This window comes from Maylandia zebra, linkage group LG10, assembly GCF_041146795.1.
Source record: "Maylandia zebra isolate NMK-2024a linkage group LG10, Mzebra_GT3a, whole genome shotgun sequence".
NCBI classification, from domain to species: Eukaryota; Metazoa; Chordata; class Actinopteri; order Cichliformes; family Cichlidae; genus Maylandia; species Maylandia zebra.
In genome coordinates, this window is record NC_135176.1 from 2,127,431 (window position 1) to 2,150,548 (window position 23,118).

The 23,118-nt window shown below is 46.7% G+C and overlaps 1 protein-coding gene across 15 annotated transcripts in view; it reads left to right on the forward strand.

The window, feature by feature from the left end:
- auts2a (activator of transcription and developmental regulator AUTS2 a) overlaps positions 1 to 23,118 on the forward strand; it is a 342,595-nt gene that overhangs the window by 292,337 nt on the left and 27,140 nt on the right. For all 15 annotated transcript variants that reach the window (XM_076888884.1, XM_076888889.1, XM_024804007.2 and 12 more), the window contains one exon: positions 11,608 to 11,656. In XM_076888884.1, the coding sequence (XP_076744999.1) occupies positions 11,608 to 11,656 (49 nt within the window). The remainder of the gene's footprint in view (positions 1 to 11,607; positions 11,657 to 23,118) is intronic.

Genomic DNA, 23,118 nt, shown 5'->3' on the forward strand with positions numbered 1-23,118 from the left:
TTTAATCCTGGGAGTGCTAAATTGCTTTTTAATGTCTAGGAACATGGTGTTTTCGGAGTAACTCGTGAAAAATGCATCAGCAGTGTGCAGTGCAAATCAGATCCAGTGTTTTTTTTCCTGCTTCTGCTGTTAGGGTAAAGGAACAAAGCAACACCATGACAAAAAGGAGTGAAACCAATATGTTGTTTTGACACATCTGTCACCTCAGGTGTCTCAAGAGGGCACCTCCTGCAGGCGACGTGTGCGATTGTGTTCGTGTGATGAATTGTGCGTGTATTTTCGCACACATCTGTTGTGGATATTTTAAATGGTATGGGAATGCATATCACCAGCATATAGCTTGTGGAGAAGCGTACTAGGCGGCGAGTATGTCACATATGTAGCGTCTGCATGCCTCTCTCTGTGTGAATTCATGAGCAGTGTCGGGTGTTGTTGTGCCTGAAGCGCTACTGAATGACAGGTGCTTTCCTGGCCCGGCTAGATTCCCCTGCACGCCAGAGGCTTTAGTGCAGTCGGAGCCTGGACTCCCTCAAGCATGACTAAAAGACGCTCCTCTAATATCCCCGGGCAGATAGTCAGTGAACTCGCTCTGATTGACTTCCACTGGGCCAGCCAACTAAGTGCCCTCTGTTGCCACGTAACAATGTGGCCATCAGAGCAGGCTAATCAGGTGACAGCAAAGAAATACACAGCCGGAGGTGCTTCTGCCGACAGTTGCATTCAAACTCTTTTTGTCTCGGCTTGCAAACAGACTTTAAAAGGAAGACGCGATTAAAGCACGTGATGACAGCTTTTCATACGCCATCGAGACAGTCAAGAACTCACTGTTGCAAAAATAACATGCTCTAGCAGAAAATGTATCTATTAGCACAAAGCCCAACATGTATCGACCCCAAACTGTGGGCTGTCATGTTGTTCATTCAGCCGTCATCTGCATTCAAACTTTATTGTGTAACAAACTGTTTAGCCCTGCGTCAGTGCAGCAAAGACCCACAAACCACAGTTTCCATCGGGGAGTCTTGTGTTTGTTTACCTGTGCATCCGACCATGTGAGGTTGGGTCACGATGTGTGTGGCGCTTTAGCTTTCTCTCTGGATAAGCCTGTTGCTGCTGGAAATCCTCTTACAGGCGTGTTTGTGTGCGAGTGTCAGCAAGAGCGAGTGAGACAGACAGCAAGCTGTCCCAGATCATCTTGTTGAAGCTTGGTGTTGGTAAACACGCTGCATGGTAAGCCCGTCTGAGATGGCCACTGATGATTGGCCCCCACCGACACATGACTGTGGCCATCTGTGTCACGTGATCGCACACGCTTTATGATCTCCGCTGATGCGACTGCAGTGTCAAAAGCAAATTGTAAGGTGGATCTTTTGACACGCTTAAATAAGACAGCCATTTACAAAGTATCACACATGTTAGAGAGAGCACGCTCTGTCTGTGCCCTGAGAGGCTGGGTCCACTCAAATAACCCCATGGTGAATGTTCTGCTGTCAGGCAGCCAGCGAGGCAGCCTCACAATGTGCACATTTAGGACCCAGAGCCTGACGGCGGCGCTGAGTTTGTGGAGGAAAGCGTGGAATGTGTCCCGCAGGCAGACGCGGGCCGCTCTCAAAGGCATCTCTATTACAAGCGCACAAGCAGGGCCTTATGTCATGGTCACCAGTCTCAGAGATGCATTTCTAGACTGGTGCTCTGCACCGAGCCAGCACGCGCCCTCGTGGAAATCTACTGGCACATGCCACGCTCCGCCTCGCTGCAATAAAGTCGCATCATTCACGTTTGTGTAATTTCGATTATTGGAACTTTTCACTGCGGGAGCAGAGCCGCGACCGCTTTGCTGAGATCCTAAAAGTGTCTTTGACAATAACGATCTTCTCTTATTTGATGTCATTGTGCAGTTAATAAGACTTCTTGTGAAGTCTCCCGTCAAACCCGCCGTGCGTTAACTGAAGCTAGATAGTCGGCGCACGAGTTAGTGCCGAACACGACAGCTCCGCTCGGCTCCGTCTCCAGCCGGTGGCCTTTTATCAACAGTGACGGATAAAGAGCCCTGTGATCATGTGAAGTACCAGGCACTAGCCTTGATTACCATCCCTGATGATAACACTGCATGCTAATCATTGTAAACATCATGTTGTGGCTTTGACACAGTTAGGCTTATCTGTAATTGGTGTAATTGTTACTAGCATTTAACAAGATCGTCTTCCAGATATGGAGAGTGCCAAAAGGGCCCGGGTACGGGAGAGGCTCTCTCAGATCTGCCTCGCTGACGGGTGCATTAGATCCACACTAACTTCCCTCTCTGTGCCGCTAATGAAAGGCAGCCACGAGCCAGAGCACAAATCTGATAAAAGGGTCTGGAGATGAGGGGGTCATGAAATATTTAAATATACAGGGCTTCAAAGCGGAAGAGGCCTCGCCTTTTTGTCAACAGACAGACCCCCTGCGGCCCGGTTGTGGCCCCAGTCTCTGGCCCACCACCAGTTTCACATGTAGGTCACAAACCATCATCTCCTTTTTACACTTTTGGGACACCACCAGGGGAAAGGAGGCGGACGGTCCTCTGCAGGTCACATGCTCACTCACACAGTCTACAAGCATGAGGCCCTGATCACAGTGAGAGTTAAAGATGTGCGATTTGATAACCCGTCTGCTGCCGACTGACAGGGAGCCTAAAAGCAAGGCTTTCTAGCTGCCTTCTAGATGTGGCGGCACCCAGAATTGTCCCTCCTCGGTGACCTGCGAAGCACCTTGTTTACTTTTCATTTTTTTGTCTCAAAAGGCCTAACTTCCAATTTCTCTCCATCCCATCATTCATCCTCCCAGCAGGGGATCTACTATGGGCAGAACAACGACCTCATTTATTCCGGGCCCTGCAAAATGCAATTAGAATCCCTTCAATGGCCAGGGGGCGTCGATGGAGAGAGAGGGGGACAACAACAAAAAGAAGAAAGGTTGAGGATGGGCAGAGACCTCCCTGCTGTCTATCACGCTGCTGGCTTTTGATGTCCACGGTCCATCTCGTATCCCTCTAGAGAGCCTATCATCAGGCCCCCACTCTGGTGCCGTTGAGCATAGAGAGGCCCCTGGAGAGGCTGCTTGAGTGGAGCATGCGGTTGCAAGCAGGGGGAGTGGGTGGGGCTTGTCTCCATCGGCGCCTGACAGAATGGTCTTGACGGAGCGTTTCAGAAGACCTAATCCCTCTGACCGTGCTATGTGAGCCGAGGGGGTCTGCAGAGGGTCAGACAGGTTTTAATACAGCGCCTTAGTGGTGACTTCCTCAGTGCTTCCTGTAGCTATTCCTTCTTAAAAGACACAGCAGGCTGTTACCCCCCCAGCTCCACTACCTCCCCGGTTGGCTTCCCCCCCCCCCCCCCCCCGTCTTGTCTGTCTCCCCTCATCTGCTCCTGTTTTGTTTTCCTCTCTAGTTCCCTGTCCTTTATCTCCCTGCCTCCCCTCGTCTCCTCGCTCTCATATCGCCGCTGAGAAGAAAGAAACAAAAAGGGGAAATATTATTCCTGCGAGCGCGGCTGCTCTCAGTTAGCATTAAGTTGAGGCCTTGTGGGGGGTTCATACAGCAGACTTCTTAAGTTGTAGATGTCTGCTGGGTCCCTGCAAATATAAAGACATGCAGATTAGGGAGAAAATGAAAGCTAGGGCTTTGTCATGCAGAGGGTTATCTGTTATGAATGTTTCTGTCTGGGATACGGCTCCACGGCAAAGCTTCACAGAAAGAATTGGGGTCAAATTAAAGAATGCAACACAAGCTCTATTTTATTTATTTATTTATTGTTTTAAGGTTTTTGTCATTGAGCTGACGTGACATCACAGCTCGGTGAAGTTACGAGTACAATAATTAATGAATTTGTATGTCAAGCAGCACTAAATCTTGTTTATGCCGTCGTTTCAGGCGAAAAGTAATACTTCAGAGATGCACTGAAGGCCTAACATGATGTCGAGATGAAAGCAAACAGCACAAACCAATAATTTCTCAGAATTCGGTGCATTAAAATTCCGATTTCCCCAGCCATCATTTTCTTAGTCCATTAAATCTCCATATGAACATTAAGCGTCAGCGCCAAAAAACACACGTGCAGATTTAGTAATTATCCTGACATTACATGAAAATGTCTGCTAGAAGGGACAGGAGTGATCGCTCTGAAATTATCACCGGCTTTGCTGCCCACAGACCACATTCCACAGCGACGTCTGTAATTTAGCCAAAAAGGTCTCCCATTTTTCTTCTGACTGGGCAGAGTACGGGGGGGGGGGGAGGCTACAATCTGGATGTAACCAAAGCATTGGAGGCAGGAAAGGTTAAACCAATTTTCTTGTCTGCATTGTTTTCCAAAGCGAGTCCCACGGCGGCGACATTAGACCGATAGCGAGCACAGTAGGCTTGTTCCCGCTGACAGGCCGGTTCTTTCTGCGGCTGCGATGTCAACTGGATCTGATTATTGCCTACCAGATCCAGATAATGTCTGCCATTGATCAGGCCATTTATTTTGAACTCCTGCGGCCCCGGCCTGCTTTCACAGACCATGGGGAGATAAGCAGATACAGATAAGCAGATAACATGGTCTCTGCAGACTTTTAACAACCGGAAGAAATACTTTTCTGCTGCTTAACTGGCCGGCATGATGTGAGAGTCGTATCTCTCGGCTCTGGAATCTTTATTATAACACAGAGCGTCTGCTTTTAGGGGTTTCGTCATCGAATCAGATAGCTGCTTTCATTCCTGTGTCGACCAGTCTGCCTTAATGTTCCCAGCATGCCATGCTGTTTGAACAGGGCGGGACAGAGATGCAAAGTGGAGATTCGTTTTTAGCATTTTTAGTTACAAGTTTAACACTGAAAAGCAATTCCATGGAAATGAAGATGTGAGCTCAAAAGTTCTCAAATCTCTCTGTTTTTTTTTATTGATGCATTTCAGCAGATAAGACTGTCAGCTTTTCCAAAGGCTTTTGCCACTCCGGCAGTGCTGTGGTGTCCCATTCTGTGTAGTGGTTTTTAATGTTGGACGCGTTTGTCTTTTGTGTGCTTGCAGCCCTGTGCCATCCCCACATTAATATTAGCAATGAGTGACAGATTAATTTATGTCTGGCTGTGTGTCTGAGGAATTGGAAAGAAAGGGCCTGTCAGTGCTGCTTGTCAGGAGGGGGGAGAGATTAGAGCCGGTTGTCAATGACAAACCAGTGCAGGCTCGGGGAGATAAGGTCGGATGTAATGACTGTAAAAAAATAAAAATAAATAAATATATAAAACAATAACATTTTGTATATTAAAAAAATGAACCGCCCTCTCTCCACCCTCCAAAGTCTGTGAGAAGCAGTGCTGGCATGTGTAAGTGTGTGGGTTTGTGCAATTAGAAATATTTCACAGCTCTTAGAGGTGCGCTACATTTCCATGTTTCTGAACTTAAGCAACAAGGAGGGTGTGATCTAATCCCACCCTTTCCTCTGAAGGCAGGGATTTATTTAAAAGTAATCCTTGTAACACCGAACAGGTTTTAATCAGGTATTATTTCGATAAGTCCAATAGCTCCAGAAACTCAGCCACCTGCCAATCAAGTGGTGGTTGTGTAACGACTATGGTTCCAACCTTTTCTTTAAGGTGGAATTATTACTTATTTTTAGCTCCACATTGTTCACCAGTCAGTCCCCTGAAATATTGTTGGACGGCTTGCAATGATGTTCCCCTCAGGATGGAATATAATATCTTTTCATCCACCAGTAGCAACAAACTAACATTTTAATTTCCCGATACTTTGGTTCATGAACAAATACCTGCGGGCTAATGAGTTTCCAATTACCTGTATTTTTTCCCCTTTCCTAATTAGCAAATATTAGCATGCTAATATAAAAAGTATCAATATTAAACTTGCTGAGTACAGCATCAGCGCTAACACGAGCCCCTTAACGCACCATGTTCCAGACGGGAATATTACGCTGTTCTTCCACCTCAGCGGTGCGTGTAAAAGGCAGGAAGTGGGCTGGGCTGGCTTTGTTGTTGCAGAGCTCCCTCCTGAGGCCCGGTGTTTGAGCCGCTGGGGTGTGAGCAGTGGTTGTGTTTCTTTGTGTAAAGTTTCAGTTGTTTAACCTTCACAAATTTTTCTTTGAGAAATGAGTAGTGTTGTTGATAATGCGTTACTCATATCTATGAGGCGAAATTTTAAAAAAGCGGGGGCAACACCGCCCCACCGCTCCCTGCTTGGCTCAGGGTCGGCCTACTATTTACTCCTTTTATTTTATAAGCTGTTGGAATAAAGCAAGTTTATTTAGAATGTAAATATTATGTCGTGCAGTACACAGCTGCAGAATAAATCACGTCTTAAATGTTGTTGTTCATCACTTGAGTGAGGCGAGATCTAAACATCCTGTGTGACAGCGGGTTTCACCCTGCTTGTTATTAACCTTTCTTCTTTGCAGTGAAACGTATTCACGGAGCCGTCGTGAGGAGTTACTTTTTTCAGTACATCCTTTTATGTAAATAATAATATCATCGTGCGCCGTCGGCTGTTCAGCAGAACATTTCTAGAAACGCCCACACTGATGATCTCAGACAGCCGGACTATACGGCAACAAGTATATAATAAATGTTTGACTAACCAATCAGCATACACCAGAATGCCAAAATCAGCTTCCCTGTAGGAAGAACAGAAAATGTCATCAGTAATTCTTACATTAAAATTCAGATTACACAGTATTTGCAAAACGTCTGGGATTTTATTTGTTTCTAATTTGGTCCAAAAGTTAGACTTTGTTCTTATTTAACGAGGAACTTCAGTGCAGGCTCACCACAGACACTCGGTTGTACCTGGTGCTCACTCCCATTCTGGTATTCTGTTCAGAGAGTGTGAGCTTCCACCTGATCCAGTGGCTTTTAGGACCACCTGGATGACTTTATCAGTTTCTCACATGTTTGTGGAGGAATGTTAGGACAACTGGTTGCAGGCATTCGTTTACACATTTATTTCTTAAGGTGCAACCACACTTTGGTGCACAGAGGAGTCTTGAATGTTTTCTGCTGGTGAGTAATCTCTGTCAGTGTTGACTGATGGGCTCGAGTCGGGCTATACCAGGTGCTTCCTTAAGATCATTGCTAATGTCGTTCCTCCGTGCTCCAGACTAGCAAGCTTCCAAAACTTGTGCTTATACAGTGTCAGCACCTGGCTTCAGTTTACCCTCTGAAATCCGTTTGGAGGCAGCGTGTGTGTATTTAGTTTTACACAGCAATGCATAAAAGGTTCAGTTTCACGTGACTGCACACACACAGTTACACCAAAGGGTTCCAGCGTTCTGACAGAGGTTTCAGTGTGTGGTGAAACTGCTTCTGAAATACCCACCTACCTGAATGCTGTTCACCTCTGATGATGACGATGATGACTCTGTTCAGTGTCAGGTTGAATGCACGAGCACTGCAAAGCAACAACAGAGTTTGGAGCCAACAGGCAAATGTAGTAAGAGCTTTTAACATATTACATTGGCAGCACTCATCTTACACTTATCGGTAATATTTTAAATGAGGGTAGTTTGGCGTAATGGCAGGAAGGCTCATAAAGGCAAACCAGTCCCTTGTGATTGTAATCTAGGAGAGTTCCTGTAAAATTAAACCACGCTTGCGGGGGAGACAAACATGTTCATGGCTTCTTTGAAGTGGAGAATCAGCGTCCAAAAAACAGAATAAAAGATGACAAAATGTCAGTGCTGAAGCTGATGCTCTATAGATAGAACTTGCATGCCCAGACAGCAATTACTGAGATACATAGCATTCATCCAGACATTGCGTTTGATCTCGGTGCTTCATTCTCTTGCACAGAAGATTTTTTTTCATGTGAAATTGTGCAGAGTTCTCATTTGAATGTGTGTTTGTCTCTGTCCATTTCATTTGAATTAAAAATAATGTGAGATCCGGGCGATTGTTTGGCAGCGGGGCTGTAATCACAGACTTGCGGTCGCTCTCACATCTGATAATGACCATTTCGAATGGAGAACAACAGCTTGTTCGTAGCTGCTGCTGCTGCATCGCACAGGCCTGTGAAAAGGACTGGTAGCCATTTTCTGTCAGTGGCAGTCACATAAATACATATCACGAAGCCAAACCACAAAACGCTCTTGATGTTTCCTCACAATCACCGCTTTAAACATAAGAATCCATGTGATCTGATTACATGTAACCACACAGAGCTCGTGGGTGTGCGGCGTACAGCGACATCATTTCACCGTAGCGATCAAAGATGTTTTCCCAGCCTATGAGCAGCAGCAATCAAGACGTTTATTATTTCATTAGTTAAAGCTGTTCAGCGCACAATGCATACACAAGGATGCTTAACAGCAGCCTCTAACTTGATGAACACATGGTCTGGTCTTTCTCCCAGGCCCTCTGTGACCGAGCATTTGTCCTCTGTAGCTGAACCAAGTGGCTGGACTTTTCCCAGTCACCTCCCTCCCATTGCCTGATGGTACTTCACATTCTTTGTTCCGTGTCCAGAAACATCCCCACAAAGTGTGTGTTTACTTCTTTTTCTTCTGCTAAATGTGAAATGTTCTGCTTAATCAGACTGGGAATCTGACTCCAGTTTGGAGGAATGCTGTTGTGTTAGCTCAACGTGAGGATTTGTTTTGCCGTTGTAAATCTCAGGCCACTGTATATCCCATTTCCCATGACTTGATGTTTGTATGGCCTATCCCAGCCAGCCAACAGATCCTCCGTCTCTCCGTTACCAAGGGACGGATTAGCATCTCAGCTATGAGCTAAGTCTGTTTTCTGCTCTGTGGTTGCTCGGGCTGAGCTGGCAGCAAAAGCTTGTGCAATGTGGCTCTATTGTACATCCACTGACCTCCCAGCCAGTGGGTTAGTGCTCATTAGACAAGCCATAGGATGCAACGCTCGCACTATTAAGAGGATTTTCTTTCCGTCCGGATTCATTTGGTGTGATTTTGGCAAAAAAGGATGAGCGCCATTGCTTCTCAGATCAGAAGTGGGAACCCTTCCTCTAAATCAATATGATGCTTTCAGAATACACATGCTGTCATACCAAGACATGGAAACAACTAGAAGGTGCAATGTTCTGTTATCCTGGACAGCCAAACAAATAACCTCACATAGCCTTGGAGCCTCATACAGTCAGTGGGCACGGCTTCTTCCTGTAGTTTCAGGGCTGGAAGCTAGTTAGCTTTCTGGTCGGGGTGGACCACGGAGAGCTCAGCACTCAAATTGGAGGCTGAATGACCCAAAGTGCTTTTTATATTACCAGTTGACCTCCCTTCAGGCCAGTGGAGTGGGAGTTGATTCAACAGGAAGACAGCGCCTGTGGGCTTCGAGGAGGTGCTTGCTGCTCATAAAGGAGCGTTTTGTTTTTCCTCCCCTCCCGGTAGCAGCACCCTACTGGGGAATTCATTAGCGGCTGACATCATCTTGCTCTGTACAGAGTGACAGACTATCTTTCTGCCCTGGCTCTCCCCTCCCTCTCGCCTTTCTCTTCTTCCCTCTTGTTCCCTCTCTCTCTCTCTCTCTCTCTCTCTCTCCCTACCTCCTTATCTTTCTGTGGTGCGCTGCCGTCTAAGCTTTTGCGCGCCATTTACGCAAAAGGTAAATGCGCCGATGTGCACTTCTGCAATCAAGGTTCAAGCTTTTTCGGAAGCCCCCAAAAAACACAAGTGTGTTTATCTTGTGAAGGAGGACTACTGTGGTTGAATCCAAGACCGCCTAGAAATCAGGAAGTGGGAGGACCCGACCGTTAAGGCAGCAGCACACAAGCAGGCAGTTGCTGGATGAATGGGAGTTTGTCTGGTGCTTAGGAGCGGACGGGGAGAGGCTGTAGCGTGCCCACGATCGGAATCTGTCAGAGCACCCAGCGCGACAGTGGGTCTATACCTAGTGAATTTTTGCTCACTGCTCGTGTGATTTCCCTGCGTTTCTGTCTCCACGGAGAAAAGTGGCCGTGCGCTTTGTTGGATTGGTTTGCTCCATCGGACGCAGCCCCTTTCTGCGCACCGACTCACAAACCCTCCAGGATCGTGTTTGTTACCTCTCACGGATATTTCCGACAGGAGAATATACGTGAAAAAATCACACACGCACACACACTGAGTCCCGAGCAGGAAAGGAAGGTGGATCAAAGGATTTTTTCTCCCTTCTCGTCTCATTGCTGATGCAAAAGCTCTCCGTGGCGAGACACATGGTTCTCTTTGTCCAAAAGGCGCAGTAGCTTTGTGAACGGCTTTGGATTTTTTTTCTTGGAAAGGCTTCTTCTCTTTTCGCATGGCTGTCTTCAGTTTAAACGGAGTAGACTTCGCTGCCTCTTGTATGGATTATACTATTTGAAAAGCAGAATGTGAGACGAGGCCATATTTACCAGACCGAGAAAAGTAATATCCTGACTCCTTGCTACCCTTGCCACATCGAAGGTATGCGCGCTGGCTCGGAGCCGCTTCTTAATCCACGACGTGTTTGTCATTGTGTGTGGTAATGTGCAAAATAACGTGAGGGAGACTTTTTTTTAAAGCGTGCAAAGAAAACGGTCTGTGTGTTGCCATTTATCCTGCAGCTTTCATTGTTTACATCCTGCATTAGTGAAAAACACAAGTGTATGATTTTAATAATAAAAAATGTCTTTCTCACGAGCAGCATTTCCTATTATTTTGAATTTATTGCCGTGCTTAAGGTGAAAATAAAAGACACAAGTGCGCATAACTAAGCTGTGACTGGCAGCAGATTTCGAATATGTCAAGAAGAAAACAAAGCACTGCTCTTAAAATGTAATCTTCCGGAATTCACATTTTTAGCATTAAACCAAAGCGAGTGAGTCCACAAAGCCAGTTATTAGAAATTGGTTTTATTCAGAGAAAGCTGTCAGTCCGTCTTCACATGGGGCTCAACGGGTGTTGTTCCGTTTCTTTCCTGTCTTCACTGCGTGCGTTTTGTGGCATTTTGTGGTGATGTGAAATGTGTCAAAATCAGTGTTTGAAATATAGTTTAAGCGTGACCTGTTTTAAAAACTACGCGTGGCTTTTGTTGTCTAATTCAGGATTAAATCCCATCACCGCACATGTTATTCTAGCACGCTGATGGTGTCGGAGCGCTGCTGCCCGAGACGTTTGGAGGAATCGTGAGGCTTTAAAAACAAATTGGCACGGAGCAACAGTGCCATCAAGTGGCCAGAATAAGAAGTCCCACTTGTTTTGTTTCAGTCTGATGCCCAGTGTTGGTTTTGATCACGATACTCAGGCTGTCCTGATAATTATGGACGGGATTTGGGGAAAGCGGCATGCACACACGTGCCCTGACAATGACTGCATGCGTGCCAGTAAAACTGGAGCACACAGCCCAGCAACACATTTCCAGAATTGTATATTAAAAAAAAAAAAACTTCTGCTAATTTAAGACCAGAGTTTGCTTTATGTTTTAGTGACTGCTGTGAGTGTCATGTGTGTTTTGTTCTCTCGGTGAGCACAGGCATTGCTGTACATCATCTCTAAAAATGTCATAAAGGAGTTAGTCTGCAAAGTTTGGTGGAGGAGAAAAGAACCAAAGTCGCTTTGTTCCAGTGTCATCCTGGGGAATTTTAACTCTATGCTGAATGTGATGTTTTCATCTCTTTTTTTCCAGGTCTCCGATGCCAGCTCCGAGAAATTTTTCAGCACAGCTGCAGTTAAAGGTATGCATTTCTGTTCCTATGATGTGTTGTCACCATTGCAGTTTCTGCAGATATCGCCACGTTGACATTTGTGTACTTTGTCTCCGTGCGGTGTTCTCTTCATATTTCACATATTTCCTATTTGTGAGAATTTCAAACAATAGCAGTTTACCCAGGGTGCATCTGTATGTAACGTCGCCGTACACGATGAGTCAAACAGTTATCGTCTAATGTGAAAATATTTCTCTGTGTCGGTGTGTGACGCTGTGAGGCTGTGTGAGCGTTTTGGTGAGCCTTTGTTTCAAATGTGCTGAAATGCACCGGGACCCTTGCTGAAGCCAGAGCAGGATGAGGATGTACTAATGCTGGAAAGGCATCTGTTTATGGCCTCAGTGTGCCAACACCACATGTGACCTCATTATCAAGTCACTAATTTGCTGTTAAAAGCAGCCCCATTTTCTCTGGCTCAGGGATAATGGAGGTGCCCCCATGAAAGGACATTCCTCTGTAATGGAGGGGAGTTACCACGCGGGGCGAGAGGGAGGCTAAGAGACCAAGGTTATGACCCCTTCGGGGCTTTGGTAGAAATGGGTGAGATAGTTGGGATAGGTCCTTGTAGCCCCAACCCCCCACCCTTAATTCTTGTTCCAGACCTCCATACACACTTCCCATATTCTGGCCTTTGATTCCCTCCCGGTCTTGATTTGTGGCATCCATTGGAGTGTTCAATGGCCGTGCTTGACAAGAAGCTTCTCTGCGGACTGATTTGGTTCCCTTGAAAGGATTAAGGCCTCCTTTGTGCAGCCTAAATCAACAGAGGGCCACCCTCTCTCCCCTACCATGAAAGGATCTGACTGGGGAAACAGTACACAAAATCTGCTTTCTCTCTGCTCCATGATAGCCCACTCTCTTGGCCCCTATTTCCATTTAAATATGCCCTCTTTTCTTCTCTTTTACCACCTCAGTCCCCTGTCATCCAGTCCTGCCATATGCTAATGCCTGAGACAATTGCAAAAGACGAGTAAAAGAATCCAGGTGCAGAGAGAGCAGAGACCACTGGTATTTTTATTGAGGGTAGTGTTGAGATTAAAAGAGTCGGGTGGGTTTTTGTTGGAGGGGATTACCAGCACGCTAATGCAGCAAACCTCTGGACAGGCAACAGCTCTGTGTGAGAGAGCGAGAGAGTACTCGTTTGTGGGATGATGAGTGTCAATATTTGCTCAAAGGCAGGTGCAAAAAGTCTCCATTTGTTTGACAGTTGGTGCGCTTTCTTCATACATCATATTTCTTTTTGCACTTTTGGACAAAGTCGGGCGTAACCCCTAAAGGCCAACCAGTTCATCATAAAGCAAAGCAAGGCCTTATTTGTCACGAAGCTCCTCAGTGAAGAAATGGTTCATAACATGTTTATTCTACTCGAATATTCAATACGTGAACATATCAAACATATTGTAGATTTTAAACTCCACAGCAGATCACGAAGTGAAAAAAATCCCTTTATGCTGATTTTCTACTAGCTTGCTGTTTCTGTGACACAGTGTTGTTACAGTGTTGTTACGGTGTTTCTGTGACACAGTGTTGTTACAGTGTTGTTACGGTGTTTCTGTGACACAGTGTTGTTACGGTGTTTCTGTGACACAGTGTTGTTACAGTGTTGTTACGGTGTTTCTGTGACACAGTGTTGTTACGGTGTTTCTGTGACACAGTGTTGTTACAGCGTTTCTGTGACACAGTGTTGTTACAGTGTTTCTGTGACACAGTGTTGTTACAGTGTTGTTACGGTGCTTCTGTGACCAGTGTTGTTACAGTGTTGTTACGGTGTTTCTGTGACACAGTGTTGTTACAGTGTTGTTACAGTGTTGTTACAGCGTTTCTGTGACACAGTGTTGTTACAGTGTTGTTACAGCGTTTCTGTGACACAGTGTTGTTACAGTGTTTCTGTGGCACAGTGTTGTTACAGTGTTGTTACAGTGTTGTTACGGTGTTTCTGTGACACAGTGTTGTTACAGTGTTGTTACGGTGTTTCTGTGACACAGTGTTGTTACGGTGTTTCTGTGACACAGTGTTGTTACAGTGTTTCTGTGACACAGTGTTGTTACAGTGTTTCTGTGACACAGTGTTGTTACAGTGTTTCTGTGACACAGTGTTGTTACAGTGTTTCTGTGACACAGTGTTGTTACAGTGTTGTTACAGCGTTTCAGTGACACAGTGTTGTTACAGCGTTTCAGTGACACAGTGTTGTTACAGTGTTGTTACAGCGTTTCAGTGACACAGTGTTGTTACAGTGTTGTTACAGCGTTTCTGTGACACAGTGTTGTTACAGTGTTGTTACAGCGTTTCTGTGACACAGTGTTGTTACAGTGTTGTTACAGCGTTTCAGTGACACAGTGTTGTTACAGTGTTTCTGTGACACAGTGTTGTTACAGTGTTGTTACAGTGTTGTTACAGTGTTGTTACGGTGTTTCTGTGACACAGTGTTGTTACAGTGTTGTTACGGTGCTTCTGTGACCAGTGTTGTTACAGTGTTGTTACAGCGTTTCTGTGACACAGTGTTGTTACAGTGTTTCTGTGGCACAGTGTTGTTACAGTGTTGTTACAGTGTTGTTACGGTGTTTCTGTGACACAGTGTTGTTACAGTGTTGTTACGGTGTTTCTGTGACACAGTGTTGTTACAGTGTTGTTACGGTGTTTCTGTGACACAGTGTTGTTACAGTGTTGTTACGGTGTTTCTGTGACACAGTGTTGTTACAGTGTTTCTGTGACACAGTGTTGTTACAGTGTTGTTACAGCGTTTCAGTGACACAGTGTTGTTACAGTGTTGTTACAGCGTTTCTGTGACACAGTGTTGTTACAGTGTTGTTACAGCGTTTCAGTGACACAGTGTTGTTACAGTGTTGTTACAGCGTTTCTGTGACACAGTGTTGTTACAGCGTTTCTGTGACACAGTGTTGTTACAGCGTTTCTGTGCAGTTTATGCACCGAATGTTCGTTTTGAGGTTGTTAATAATCTTGTGACTCATTGGAATAAAGCTAATAATCCTTCAAATAACAAAGTGGAAAAAAAGGCCATTGTAATTCTTCTGCTGATGTGCAGCTTTGGTAATGACTGACTTTTGGCTGGTGTTTGTGTGTGTGTGTGTGTGTGTGTGTGTGTGTGTGTGTGTGTGTGTGTGTGTGTGTGTGTGTGTTTTCCTTCTACTGCCGCAAGACTGGAAATCAGCCCAGGGCGAGCTCGGGTCTCTTTGAAGGCTCAGTGCTGGTCCCTCATCTTTTAATCTAACAGCCTTCTCACCTACTCGATAATTACAGTGTATTTTCTGTGTTCCCTCTAAAGCCTGAGGCATACGCTGCATTTTGAAAAGAAAATCCAACTGATGAAAATGCGTCTTTTGTGTTTTCAGACGTTGATTTATTTTCTTCCCTCTTCGTGCGGCTTCACCTCGAGGCTGTCGGCGTCAGCTGTACGTCGCTCTCTGCGGTTCTCCTCGTCCTGGGCGCACTTCTGCTCATGAATGGATTTCATTAACTGTTGTCTCTAATTACCACGGTCGTCAGTGCACCTGCAGGTGTCGGCTAACCTGATTGGTGTGCTCTGCAGGAGGATTGGCCGCAGCGAGAAAGCAGCAGCCGCCAGTGAAATAAACAACTTTTGTAAAGTCTAAGCTGCTTCCAAGGTGCCGTGGGTGGAAAGCAGAGTTTTATTAAACCTCTGACTGCTGTCCAGGGAGTGGATTGAAGTACTGGCTTGAACACATACTGATGATGACAAAGCAGCACAGCGTGTCACCACAAAGGTCTGCAGACAGATCTATCACATGATTAAAGCTGTCTCCCAGGGCAATGATATCTTGTCACTTGGTTACATTCCCATCTTTTATGATACCGTCAATCGACAGCCTGTCAGAGAAACGCGGCTAAGTTTGTCATCGGAGAGCCCAGCCTGAGCTCGCACTGCCTTGTTTGCCGAGTGCAGCCGGCAGCCAGATTAAAGCAGTGCTGGATGACATTTAAAAAGGTCCGCAGTCCCATTTTAATCAGGTGGCCTGAGAATGTTCTCGTGGGTGAATTGTTCAAATCTACTGAGAACAGAATCTGCGTTTCCTGTTGGAAGTGTAAAAAAATCTGATATTAAACGCGCCGTAATAAAGAAATGTATTTGGCTCTCACCTGTGTCTCCTTTAAAATACCGTTAGTGTCAGCAATGACTTCATCGCGGCCTTTCACTTAAGGGTGCAGCAGAGCAGCTCTCCCCTTTTTCTTTTCCTTTTTTTCCCAAAAATTTCATCTGGTAGATATATTGGAGAAGCTCGTCCCTCGTGAGATATCTCCTGCAGCTGCGTCTGCGATGTGAGACCAAGTTCAGTGCGGGGGTGAATTGAAGTGCACAGTGGAGTGATTCTCAGTTTCCCCCCCTCAGCACAACGCTGATTTCACCACGCTTTACTGGAGTTAATGTGAAAATGAAGCGGTGCTACAGCGAGACCCGGGGCTGACGCCACTGTGAAGAGCGGCGCTAGTGAAGTGTGTCAGGCTTGAGTACGTCTGTCACCGGGGGAGAGAATAATGTGCGATGTGGAAGGTGTAATTTGCAGCGCTGATGGCATTGTTTAAAAAAATAGTGGAAAGAGAGAAGCGGAGGTGAACTTTTGTGGCAGATATCAGAGCTGAAGAGCTCCCTGGATTGTCATAGAGAGCTCTGCTGGCAGCAGAATTGCCTGTGAGCATATTACTGCTGTGTGGGAGGCAGCTGAGGGCTTGTTTTTCTCCCTGCCTCATTCTCTCGGCGTTTCCTGAGAGGAGGACTGGTGATATAGCTGTGTGTACTTCTAGGCTGTGGGCCACCACCTGCTGTAATCTCAAGTGATATAGAGAGCAACAATCATGCCACAAATCACCCAGGCAGCTCCCTAACTCATTCACTCGACTGGAAAGAGAAGGTTGGCCTTTTGCAGCGCCAGTGTTGGTTTACTGCCCCGGGCTGCCTGCACCGCCCTCACGCTGACCTCTGCCGTCTGTGTGGATTTTGGTGTCCAGAAAGCAGGGCTGCCTCTGGAACTTGACCTGATGCGCAGTGGAAAGATGACCTGACCACCGTTGGCCTTTTGTGCATTCTGAGAAACAGCCGCAGTCGAGGATGAGCTCTTTCTCTGCCGGGGGGCGCGAGGTCACCGAGAGGTTGCTGCCCGATCCCTCTAGACTAAAGCATTGTTCCTGCTTTGGCTCAGACACAACTGTAATTCAAATCAGAGCTCTCTTTTGATATTTAATAAGCATGCCTGTTTGGAGAAATAATATGGCACTCTGAAAGATTTAACTCTGAGGGATGCACAAGTGAAACGGACTGAAGGCGTTTCACCTGTGATCTCTGCTCCTGTTGGTAACCCATCACCCAGCCAGGAGCGTTTAATGCACAGCTGGAAGGGCTAAAAAGGAAGCTCAATATCCTGTGCTGCACAGAGGGAAGCTCCCTCCCCTCAGCGAGTACAGCTACAATGGTAAATGGTAAATGGCTTGTATTTATATAGCGCTTTACTAGTCCCTAAGGACCCCAAAGCGCTTTACACATCCAGTCATCCACCCATTCACACACTGGTGATGGCAGCTACATTGTAGCCACAGCCACCCTGGGGCGCACTGACAGAGGCGAGGCTGCCGGACACTGGCGCCACCGGGCCCTCTGACCACCACCAGTAGGCAACGGGTGAAGTGTCTTGCCCAAGGACGCAACAACCAATCACCCAGGCTGCATCTTACAATGTGGCCATGAAAGCAGCCACTTCAGCCATGCCTCATCTACTGACACGGCCAAACAAAGGTTAACAAATCAAAGGAAGCACTGGTTGATTTAGTGCCTTGCAGATGCAAACAATTGCCCAAGTCCCCATGGAAAAATGAAAAATGTAGTCATTTCCAGCTGGACATATTTTCAAATCCCATGTAAATGTTTGTATTGATCACAGCTCATTAGTCCTGATTGCAGCTATGAAGAAAAGCTTTTCCAGACGTTATAGTTTGGTTGAAACGAGTCTTGGTTCTGCCTTGCTTCCTCTTCTAATATAAGTGTACGCACAGTTTTTATTGGAAGTATTTGTTTGGCATTAACTGCTTGAAGGATGACAAGTCTGCCTGTCGCAGTCACCCTATGCAATCTTGTCTTATTGTGGATTTTTTGGCTGTAGCTGGCGGGGACCACGGCTGTAGCACCATCGGTACAAGTTTGTTGACTGAGGATCGGTTTTAAGGACGTGCTGTAAGTGGGTCTGTTGACACTGAAGAAACACAGTCAGCAGTGTGGGCCAGTCTCCTTCGGTGCCCTCCTGCAACACAAAGAGGTCATTCAGAGTTTGTTCCCCGAGTCCCTGAGGTTAGAGACTAAGTAAATCCATCCATCTTAATGCACTTATTTCAGCACCGGGAGAGCTGGAGGGAGACTGTGTAAACACTCCCATATCCGACATGCCACGCTAAACCCAGAGAGCCTGGAACCCATCAGGCCAAAATTAAAGGTCTACATCTCAAACACAAACATTTAAATGGGCTGAACTCCAGAGATCAAAGTGAAAGGCTTTAGTTTTCCTGCCGCCCTCCCCCGCCACGTCCGCCACACTGAGATATGTGGCGGGTTAGAAGCTGAATGGTGAGTGGCTCCTACTGTACATGTGTGTTTGTCTCAGGTGTCTAAGGTAACATTTTGGCATTTGTTGCCATAAGGTGGAAGGAATTTTGTGAGCATGCTCAGTTTATTCATGACTGTGGGTTTGAAGACCATACAGAAGCTCTGTGTCTGCCTCCTATGAGGTTGCAGATTCTTTATGTGAATCGTCTATATATGTCATTTTAACATGTAGCTGCAATTTTTTAAAATTTGTTGTGTAGTTGAAGTCGTTTTTTTCTGTGTCATCGAGACACTGGAAGTAGCAGAAGCGAATAGGAGGGCACCAGTGTCCCGTTCCCAGGAGAGGTCCTCCCCCATCACCGTCACCAGCATCCACTGATCCGTTGTGACACGAGCCACTCTCCTGCCAACTGTGCGGCATTAACAGGGTCAAACCCCCCCACGTGTGCACACACATCCCACTTATCAAGACGCAGCCATTCCCAGCGTGCTGTTGGTGTGTTCAGGCCAATTATGCCTGTGTCAGTCTTTGGTCCCTGTGGCAGAGGTGACATTGCGAAAGAGGGAGAGAGAGAGCAGGCTGCCTTAATGAGGCCTCATGGTGCCTTAGAGGTGAATGTGCATATGAGTGTGTAAGCGCATGCGTGCATGCATAAAAGAAGGATTTCTGCATGGGATGATCTACCTTTTATCATGATCTACCATGTGTGTCTGACAGCCGTCTCCCTTCTCAAGGTTTTCACCCTGCAGCCATCAGGCCCTCTGCTTTGTGTTTTGGAAGTAACTGCGGCCCCGAGATGACAGGAGCAAACCGATTTAGGTTCTTTTCAATTACTTGAGGCATTTTTTCCCCCCCAGAAATACGCAGCAACGTTTCTAAAAAGGAGATGGGATTAACACAAGATTTTACTGTCCACTGTGAAATGATTAACTCCTGCAGTGTTGGTGTTGCTCTGAGCAGCGTGGAGGATTTAGTCTGTTTAAAAAGAGCAAAAACAACAGAAAGTCTGATAAAGTAGGAGGTGAATAACGACTCAAAGGGTCGTAGAACATTTTGAAAGGCCGGCTGTACTAAAAGTGTCTGTAATCGTGTCTCCTGTATCACATAAGTGACCACGGCTGTAATCTGTGTGCTCTCACTGCAGGAAGTCAGGATATAGAAGCTTAGAGTGAGATTATGGTGCCATCTTATTGCTATGGTGTGTTTTTGTGTTTTTAAGTTCTTTCCTCTCCGATCCAGTCTTGTAAAACATACAGAGGGAGAAGTGAAAGTGTAAACAGCTTGTGAAGACAGAAAGGCTAAGAGAGAGCACGAGCACAAAGACTCTGATCAGGTTTGATGGAAGCAAGGCTTTAATTGCTCCCACAAGAGAAGGGGTTTTACCCTTCTCACACACGCACGCGCACACACACACTCGCTCTGATTCACATAAATATGCAGTACAGAAATAAAGCCCTGATGAGCCCCGGGGCAGATTAGAGAGGACTACAGAGCAGGATCCTGGTTTGTTAGTGACATTCTGTAGATCCCTTTGCATGTGTTTGTGCTCTGCACACACTGCACGCCTTTCATTTGTTTCAGCCCACATTTCATTCCTTATGCAGGCTACTGACTACGAAAGACGGCATGCTGTAAAGCCTTGATAATAATCCGTTGCAGACGGGGATGCGGACGGCCGAGCAAACATTTCTGCTAAGCCTCAGTTATACTTTACGCATCCGCGGCTGCGCGAGGGTCCGTGAGGGTGCAGGCGCACCTCTGCATGCCTGCCTATTGTTTTGTGACCGTGCAGACTCGACCAAGGAAAGTTTACATTACAGTGCACTAACTACACATGCGCGCCGCACTGTGGACTTACAGCTGATGCAAAAGAAGTATAACAGGATGACTCTGTGGCTGTTGGGTCTCCAACCATCCGTGAGTATAAACAAAGCTTTAGAATTTGCTTTTCTTGTCGGCCGCCTGTGGTGCAGGCGTAGTTGGTGCATGTCGACATTTGCACAAACCCTCGCACTTAACATCTAATAATAACATTATGTGGACTCGCAGACACAAAAATATACTTGAGACTTTACAGCAGGCTTCTGTGTTAAACGTACGCCATCGTAACCGCAGACCCCTCTGAAAACCTACATGGGAACTGACACTGTAACCTTTCGCCTGCCTAGAAATGCAAAGATGTTTCGCGTCAGTGTTGCAGCTGTCCTGTTCCACACAGCTGAGTCGTCCTATTTATTTCTGGCTCTTTTGTGTTTTTCAGTGGATGAGTGAGAGAATAATAACCTTTACTATAAGAAATAACAAAATAATGAGCCACACATCTCAACAAACGTCTGGATGGTTTTGGATGTAACGTGTGATTGCATCCAAAAACAGACCAACAAAAAGCAGGGAACCAGGAGGGAACAAAGTCCCAGGATTTTATTGTTTCTATCGTGGCCGGCTCCATATCTAAAGCACCGGGACACAACCACATCGTGACACGTGATGCAGGCCAGAAACGGCGTCGGCCATCGGCGTTGGTTACGTCTCCGCAGAGATTCATGTGCTGCACAGTGATGGCAGGTCAACATCTCCCCCTTGTGTTGGGTGCACTCTAAGCTGGGTGGATGGTGTGTGTGTGTGTGTGTGTGTGTGTGTGTGTGTGTGTGTGTGTGTGTGTGTGTGTGTGTGTGTGTAAAATCATGCTGCTATCCTGGAAATGAAATTTTAAGGCATGTGCATTTGATATAAAAGAAGCATAACAAACTGCACATTGTTCCATTTTGAAACCCTCTCTTTGGTTCGTCCTCGCTGGCTTTTGGCCACTGTTCTTAGAAGCCTGCCCAAACCCATCAACGTCGGTTGGACCGTCACCATCTGTTACAGATTAAGCTGCTTCTGGAGGGAGCTATTTGATTTCAGGGCTCGAGCATCCTCTCCTTATTCCACGTGTCAGGTTTTACTGTAAACACTGTTGTACAAAAACCAAAATCCCAGAAGGGGGGCCTTTTAAGCCAAGAGCAAACGGGCCGCTGCGCCGGGTTGGGCTTCGTGTCTGGTTTAGCTCTTAGCGTGCTGAGACGGGGGCTCTGCTGGGCCATTTAGAGGCAAAGCTGGGACGCCATGTTTGGAAGCTTTTGCTCTAAACCCCGCATTCAGGCAGTGTGCCGTGTGGTGTTGTGATGTATGAATCCCCTGGCCTCGCCTGACACAAGCGAGCCTGTCTGAGCCCATGTCTTCGCTGAGTAGGAGGCCGTGGACAGAGGCTGCATTGTTCCCCCAAAGTAACCCAAGCTGAGGGCAGCCGCTGCCCAGAGGGGGATATCAAGTTGTTCTCTCCCCACCAACAGCAAATCCCAGCTTAAGCTCCGGGGCTTGACGAGAAAGTAGAGAGGCAGCTGACTGTTTGGACGACGGCACAGTTCAAATAAACAGTTCAAATCCCAACCAGCCTCCCCTGTACTAACCCTCCCTCGCCAAGCGCTGCAGTCCAACAGCCATAGCTCATCACTCCGAAGCTCGCCAGCGGCTCTCGGCTAATTTGCGGTATTATTTTGAATAGTTTGTTGATGTTGCTGCACTGATTTTCTGGAGAAAAAGGATTCAGGAGAAAGTGAGAATTCAGGCCCGGCGTAAACGCGCTGCTTCCTTTTTATTTTCTGAGCAACTTGTACGTTTGCCACCACGTCAGCAGGCCGCACTGCACTCCCCAGCTACGTGAGGACAGGAGAGAAGGGGCAGCCATTAACAGCTTCGTTTCTGCCCCGGGTGCCCCGCTAAACTGACTGCAGTGAAACCTGAGCGAGGTGGTAATGAGACGGCACTTGACACACCCGCACATGCGCTCGCACAGACACATTAGCTGCTTGTGTAATGCCAGTGAAAATGTAAGAAAAGAGGCTGCGTGCAATCGATGCTTCACCAGAACGTTAGACATTTGATCCAAGTGTTCAAGCTGTTGCCTATCTGAGTTTTCCTTCTATAGCTTTAACGCACAGCTCGGCTCTACTGAGTCGGGTCCTTGCAAACAGCCCGACTGCGCAGTGTGGACATGTGTAAAACCAGTTGGCCCCGTCTGAAAGAGAGTGAAAGAGGCCCAGACTGATGACTCTCTGGGGACAGATTTCTCTTTCCAGCCTTCCATGCTTCTCTCCCCAGTGAAATCATGGCGGTGTCAGCGTGTCAGCTCGAGCTGTCACTCTGCGTACTGCTGCAAGCCAGCTCATACTCTACCTCCTGGCTACAGAGAGAAGGGGGGAGGGAGAAGAAAAGAGAAGGAAAAGGGCTTTTTCTGCACTTGACACAGCAGATGAGCTGAGTGTCAGCACCCCTTAGTGCAACTCCAGAGTCTTGAAAATAAGAAAGCGGGAGCCAAAGCTGTCCATCACCTCAGAGAGGCAGCTGCACAATTAGGAGTCACCCCTTCCCCAGGGGCTGCTTTAGTATAGTCCACTATGCTTGGCTGACAAACTGACAGGTCTTCATGGAGGACAGGCCAGCGCTGAGCAGCTCCAGCGCTCTAGCCGTGCATCTCAACCAGGCTGGCAGTGGACATGTCATGTGTGTGAGTGTGAGAGGGAGGAAGCTGTTTATGAGCCGGGTTTTTATCAGCATGTGACTGTAATTGAGATTTAAGCACGTCTGTGTTTGAAGTTTATCCGCTCTGATTGTCTATTGTTCCTCTAAGCTGCCACGGTGACTGACAAGAAACACGTGTCGCGGTGCCAGCTGGCGTGCTGCGAGATGCTCGAGTTGTGCTGACACACGTCAGTATTCCCGTCCAGTTTTGTAGACTGAAATAATGTCAGCTCCTGGATAGAAAACAGTTTCATCCACATTTAACTTAAAAGATACAAATAAATCTGTTTGTGTTTCACAGCAGGC